This window comes from Macadamia integrifolia, chromosome 3 (assembly GCF_013358625.1).
Source record: "Macadamia integrifolia cultivar HAES 741 chromosome 3, SCU_Mint_v3, whole genome shotgun sequence".
NCBI classification, from domain to species: Eukaryota; Viridiplantae; Streptophyta; class Magnoliopsida; order Proteales; family Proteaceae; genus Macadamia; species Macadamia integrifolia.
The window spans coordinates 19,766,613-19,773,640 of record NC_056559.1 but is presented as its reverse complement, the minus strand read 5'-3'; the positions used below and the strand labels follow the sequence as shown (position 1 = coordinate 19,773,640).

Sequence of the window (7,028 nt, the reverse complement as noted above, 5' to 3'; positions counted from 1 at the left end):
AAAGATTTTAAAGAAGGTCAATTGGTATGGAAAGTTATTTTACCAATTAGGGCTAAAACTAGCCTGCATGGCAAATGGTCTCCCACATGGGAGGGACCATTTGAGATACACCAAAAGCTCAAAGGAGGAGCATACAGGTTACGGGACCTCAATGGACAGATCCAATTGAAACCGATCAACGAGAGATACTTGAAAAATATTCTCCGATTATGTGGGAACTCGCTGAATAAAGGCCAACACTCAGTATATGGTCCATGTTACTAATTCCATATTTTAGCCACGAAGAGAATGTGAATGTAAAAGCAGAACGGTCAGGATGTCATTTCTTAAAGAAAAAGAAACATATATATTCACCACCAAAAGGAGAAGAAAGTATGGAAAGAAAAAAAAAAAAGGTCAAACATAATAAGGGGCATTCCCCTTAGATTTTCTTGGCTCACAGGCCTTGAAATTAAAACGGTCAACCACCTGAGGCCAACAAGCCTGGAATTGGTATTCCAGCTGAGACAATTGGTGAGAGACTTCAAGTATATCTCTCTGCCAAACTTCAACACGCGGCTCAGAGACTTGCAGGTCTTCGGCTAACTGGGCAACCTCAGTAAAAAGTTCCTTGAATTCTTGAGCGTTGGAGTCCATCAGTTATTTCTCCTTCTCCTTTTCTTGTCGCAGACTTTGGTTTCCTCTTCCAGGCGCTTGATCTTAGCATGAGAAGTTTTTGCAGCCTCCATCAGACGTTCTAGTTTGGGTTGGGCAGTGTCCACCTTTTCAGAAGCAGCTTTGTGGGCATTAAGAAAACGTTGAGTCGAGTAAAAAATATCAGTCACCTCAGGGACCGGGCCTCCCAGCATCGAGCTCAATTTTTTAAGATCTCCACAAACACGCTGCCTCGCTGAAAGAGTAGGATCAGCCAAGATGTCATTTGCAATTTGCCCCAGATCAGTAGTCTGCCTGCTCCTCCAAAATTCTCTTGTAGACATATTGGCGGAGGCTTTGCATAAGATTCTCACACGATCAATGATCGACGTGGTCTGAGAAGGTGCATCAGGGGCAGTCTTAGGAGCTTGAGTCTGGGAGGACCTGAGAAGATTCAGGCAAGAGAGCATGCCACTAAAGTCCGGGAGAGACCTGCAAAAGAAGAATTTTATATGACCACCTTCCAAACATGAGAAGAGGAGATTAAAAAGATGGATCGGTAGAAACTTACGTCTCCTGAGACTGGAGAGGATGGAGCTTCAGGAAGAACAGGAAGCGGAGGTTAATTAGAAGCCTGACCTTTGTCTTTAAGAACATCAGAGACCAAAGAGGTGCCAGCTGAGGATGCAAAGGCAGGGTGGTCTCTTCTGTAGATTTTTTGGAGGGAGAATCAGAAATAAGCACTCCTGATCGTGACCTTTTAGATACCTTCGGAGATGACATGCTCGGAGAAGCTTCAAATCGTTTGCCTCATCTCAGCCTTTTCAAGGGGGCCTTCTCATCTGGAGGAATGTTTGTTGGAAGGGTAGGTTTCTCAACAACTTGAACATCATCAGGGAAATCAGAAGACTCCTAGACACTGCTGGCCGGAAGAGCAACTGGAAAAAAATGAACATTCATAAAGCAATCAAAGAGAAGAAAAAGTGCTAACGGTCAAGAGGAAAGTACATATAATAAAATACCAAGATAAGGGCAATACTCAACAACGGCCACATGATTCTTCACACTGTGCCACTCGTGGTTAGTGGCCAATAGACCCGAGAAAGTTACATTTTCAGTGGCTTTATAAGCATGAACGTTCGGCAATTCAGCAATGGCAAAAGTAGCTTATGGAAGCGATCATATTTCATGAAACGGTCACGAGGAGACCAACTTGTGTTCCCTGATCACGCCATGAACTCATGACACTCAATGCGTTCTAAGTTTTCTATGGCTTTTCGATGTCTCTCCTTCATAGCTTGATGATCGGGGGTATATTTAATATGGAAAGTTTTTTCATACTTTACATTGGAGTCGTAAGGGTATTACCTTTAGAAGATCAGACACGACGTTTCCAGTTTCTTGGACTCTGCAATTCAGGAAATGAAGCTGCATTAGAACCTTCGCCATGAGCCGAGGTAGTAGACACGATCAGAAGGAGTTGCATTTAAACTCCCAACATAGTAGGATTGCCACCAAGACTGGAAATCGTTGGTCACATAGGGGGCCAGTTGAAATGGAATGGGAGTGAATTCGGAAAGAACAAGGACTTTGATATCGGTGATCCTCTGGATCTCTGCTTCACTAAATAGTGTAGGACGATCAACCCTCTAGTGGGATAGAGAATAATAACAAGGGGGCGGTACAGACTGGATAAGACCGAATTGACGAGCCCCGAAATGGGGATTATAGCATTCGGCCCCACACATTGATTTTGGAATTCTCTAGAGTAATTCCAAAATGTAGATTGCGGCAAGTCAGATAACTAGCCCATAGATCATGTTCAGTCAAGAGCTTGCAAACAGAGGAAGCCAACCAGTCAGGTACATTCTCGAGGGAACTAAAAGGAAAAAAATTATCGGGGAGATACTCAAACGATAAAGTAGAGAAAAACTCATAGTATTCTGCACGAGAAAGGGGAGGAGCCGACTCATGCTCAAAAGAGTAGCCCATGATAGGAGAGGTATTTTGAACCCGAGGAGGGTAAATTTCAGGAAAATAGGCTCTAAGCCACATCTGAAGGAACCAGAATGGTCCACCTCCATTGGTGAAGTTCTCCTCAAGAACTACATTACACCCACGATATAAGTGGGAAAGAACCGCATCGGCTATAGCATTCACCAACTTCAAGAAGGTCTTGGAGATATTTTCTGCTCTTGAATAAGTCATAAAGCGACACAGCCATATGAGCAAGAACGCAACATACTCTTGGTGAGAGACAGGGCCAGCCTTTTTCCCATACGTTGTTACATAATTGGGATAAGTGCAATGCTTAGCAAACTCCAAACCATGATCAGTGAGGTGACCAATCGTAGCACCATTGAGCTCATTACCCAGGGGTTTTAATCCTAAAAAGGCTCCTATATCCTAAGCATTCCGCAGGGAAAGTGAAAAGTATTAGTGGAACGTGACCAGAAACACATGGCAGCCTGGAGAAGTGGACGGTCAGGAGGAATGAAACGCTTGGTCAACTGGATAGCATGGTAAATCCCTAGTTTGTGCCATTCAACATACTTTACCGTGGTCATTCGTTCTACCCATTCATTCCAGTGAAAGAAAATAAATGCGGAACGATTCATGAAGATCGATAAGCATGCACGACAAACACTACAAAATATAACGTTTTAGGCATACCTGAATCCATGGTTGAAGAATAAGAACTCCTCAATGTCTTTTTGTATGCTCCTCGTACAACACGATCAATGTTGGTCTGGTCTACCCTCTTTCCCTTTTATTTTTGGTCGTTAGTCTCACTTAATGGGTCAGTGATAATTATATATAAGGGTGAGGGTAGGGACCAACTCTGCAATAAAATTAGGGTTTCCTCCCCATTAAGGAAGCAATACCTCAGGTCAACACATAGTAATAAATATTTCATACCATTAAGGTGTGCTAATAGAATCCAATATCTCCATAGAGATCACTTACCAATAATATTGGATTCTTTCTGCTTACTCCATCTTTAGTCAACACCACTAAACCGATTTTGGAAACAAATCTTTGACTATGCTAGCCCACCTAATAGGAAATCTTACAATCTCCCACTTGGGCAGCATATGTCACAAGTTTTAGATTTTAAAATTTATTTAAAACGACTCTCCGGTTTAGATAAACTGAATGTGGCCACAAACAAAACAGTGTCGAATGGAGTGCACCTTAAACCAAATGCTTTGGTCCGAATGAGAATTACAAACACCCAACCGTATTGATCATCACATCTAAAGCGATATGAGACCACACACGTCAAAGTGCTCATAACATCACCGACTTGGGCTAAACAGTATGAAAGTGTGGTATGGAAATAACATGCAATAGTGATCATCATGTCTATTTCCAAATTGGTCCTGGCTCGAAAACCAAATGAGCCCTATGAGACAGATACCGAAGGTCTCATTAACTACAAGCGTCTCCCAAACGCTTAAGCTTCAATCAAAGAAGCTCATTGGGACTGGATCCGGATGTCCCACAACACTAGCACTAGACCTCAATCAAACGAGGCTTTACTAGCGACTGGATGTATGTGTATTGACTGGAACCTCAGATACCGAATGAGGTAAATACACCACATATAATCTCAATTTTCTGTAGGAGGCTAATAGATAAGTGTATACACATAAACAAAAGGCCATAAAAATGCATATATATATATATATATATTCTTGAGAACAATAATAATGCAATAAAACTGAAAGTTAAATGCAAACATATTGAGCAAAACTCCCACTAATAAAATGCATCAAAAGAACTAACAAGTCCCATATTAGTGACATGCTCTTGAAAAACTTTTGGAGTCAAGCCCTTAGTAAGAGGATCTGCAATCATGTTTTCTGTAGCAATCTGCTCCGTTGTAATCTGTGATTCTTGAACTTTCTCTCTGACCAAAAAATACTTAATGTCAATGTGTTTAGAGCCTGAAGTACTTTTACTGTTATGAGAGAAACGTACCGCAGCGGAGTTGTCACAGAACATCCTCAATGGTTTAGATATAGAGCCAACAATCTGTAGCCCTGAGATAAAATTCTTTAACCATAAAGCTTGAATAATGGCTTCATAACACGCCACATACTCAGCTTGCATAGTAGAAGATGCAATGAGTGTCTGCTTGACACTCTTCCAAGATATAGCCCCACCTGCCATCACAAAAACATATCCAGAAGTAGACTTGAGGTCATCTAGGCATCCAGCAAAATCTGCATCAGTGTAACCAACTACATCAAGTGAATTGGTTCTTCTATAAGTAAGCATAAAATCCTTAGTGCCCTACAAATATCTCATGACTTTCTTAGCAGCTACCTAGTGCGCTTCACCAGGGTTGCTTAAATATCTCCCAAGTACACTAACAACATAGGCAATGTCAGGCCGTGTACAAACTTGAGCATACATCAAACTACCAATAGCAGATGCATAAGGTATGTTCTTCATCTGATTGCACTCCAATTCTGTCTGTGGGCATTGAGACTTGTCAAATTTGTCCCCTTTTACAACTGGAGCCTTACTAGGGGAACATGCTAACATATTAAACCTTTTTAATATCCTCTCAATGTAACCTTTCTGAGACAAACCAAGAACGCCACAAGACCTATCACGATGAATCTCAATGCCCAAAACATAAGAGGCCTCACCAAGATCCTTCATATCAAAGTGATTTGATAATAATCGTTTTCTCTCATGCAAAAGATCAACATTATTGCTGGAAAGAAGAATATCATCAACATAAAGCACAAGAAAAATGAACTTACTCCCACTGATCTTCAGATAAATACACTGGTCCACAAGATTTTCTTTGAAACCACAAGAAGTGATAACTTCATCGAACTTAAGATACCACTGTCTAGATGCTTGTTTCAAACCATAAATAGATTTCTTAAGTTTGCACACAAGGTGCTCTGTATCAGCTTGCCTGAAGCCAAGGGGTTGTTGCATGTAAACATCCTCTTCAAGATCTCCATTTAGGAAAGCTGTTTTGACATCCATCTGATGAAGTTCCAAATCAAAATGTACAACTAAAGCCATGATGATTCTGAAAGAATCTTTTGTCGAGACTGGTGAGAATGTTTCCTTGTAATCTATGCCCTCTCTCTGGCTGAATCCTTTTGCTACAAGTCTGGCCTTGTAACGCTCAATTTCACCTTTAGAGTTCCGTTTGGTCTTGAAAATCCATTTACAACCAATCGGTCTGCATCCTTTTGGTAATTCAACCAAATTCCAAACATCATTAACAGACATAGAATTCAATTCATCTTGCATGGCAAACATCCACATTGATGAATTGGAATCATTGGCAGCCTGGTCAAAACTGATTGGATCTGAATCCAAAGTAATATCAAACTCATGTTCTTGTAAATAAACAACATAGTCGTCAGATATGGCAGGCCTGCGAGTTCTCTCTGATTTCCTCAAGGGAACATCAGCAACAATATGGTCCTGAATCTCATCAACAACAGGGGGTGCAGGCTCAACCACTATAGGTTGCACAGGTTCGTGAGTGGGGACATTCTCTTGTTCAATGTGAGGCTGTAATACAGTAGACGGCAGTGTCACAGGCATAGGTACAAGAACACGTTCCTCCTCAAAAACAAAGTTACGTGGTTGAGCAGACTGAAAATCTAAATCATCCTCAAAGAAAACTGCCCGATTTGATTCCACTACTCTAGTAGAATGTGTAGGACAATAGAATCTATATCCTCTTGATCTTTCAGAATAACCGATAAAATGACCACTAATGGTCCTTGGATCAAGCTTCCTCATCTGAGGATTGTAAGTCTCACCTCTGCAGCACATCCCCGTATATGAAAATGAGATAAATTTGACTTCTTACTAGTCCACAATTCATAGGGAGTTTTGGGAACAGACTTGCTAGGCACTTTATTCAAAATATATACTGCTGTTTTCAAAGCATCACCCCCATAAGAAACCAGGTAAAGTTGAATTACTTATCATGCTTCTCACTAGGGGTGTCAACGGTCCGGGTTGGTGCGGTTTCGGTCCGGTTCCACCGGTTTCGGTGTGACTTTGGAACTAACCGAAACCGCCCCATTAAGGAATTATCGGTTTCGGTCCGGTGTCGGCTTCGGTGCGGTTTGGGTTCGGGTTGTACCGGTTTGGATTTATCAGGTTCATTTCGGTTTGGATCGGTTTTTTAAACCGGTATGGACCATTAGCTTGGGCAGTTGGGCTTGGGCGCTTGGGCACTTGGGCTTGGGCAGTTGGGCTTGGGCACTTGGGTTTTGACAGGTTGAACTTGAATAGTTGATAAATGTTGGGCTTGGGCACTTGGGCTACTGTTGGTCCAGTTGGACACTTGGGGCCTTGGGCTTCTCCCACTTGAGAGTTGGCCCAGTTAGATTAATGAGTTT

At 41.8% G+C, this 7,028-nt stretch overlaps 1 protein-coding gene across 1 annotated transcript; it reads right to left on the bottom strand.

The window, feature by feature from the left end:
- Positions 1 to 404: 404 nt before the first annotated feature.
- LOC122073042 lies at positions 405 to 1,542 on the bottom strand. The gene is made up of 2 exons (XM_042637536.1): positions 1,205 to 1,542; positions 405 to 1,125 (listed from the first exon to the last, which is right to left on the bottom strand). The coding sequence occupies exons 1-2, from the start codon at positions 1,414 to 1,416 to the stop codon at positions 636 to 638; spliced, it is 702 nt and encodes a 233-aa protein (XP_042493470.1). The 5' UTR covers positions 1,417 to 1,542; the 3' UTR covers positions 405 to 635.
- Positions 1,543 to 7,028: the final 5,486 nt, after the last annotated feature.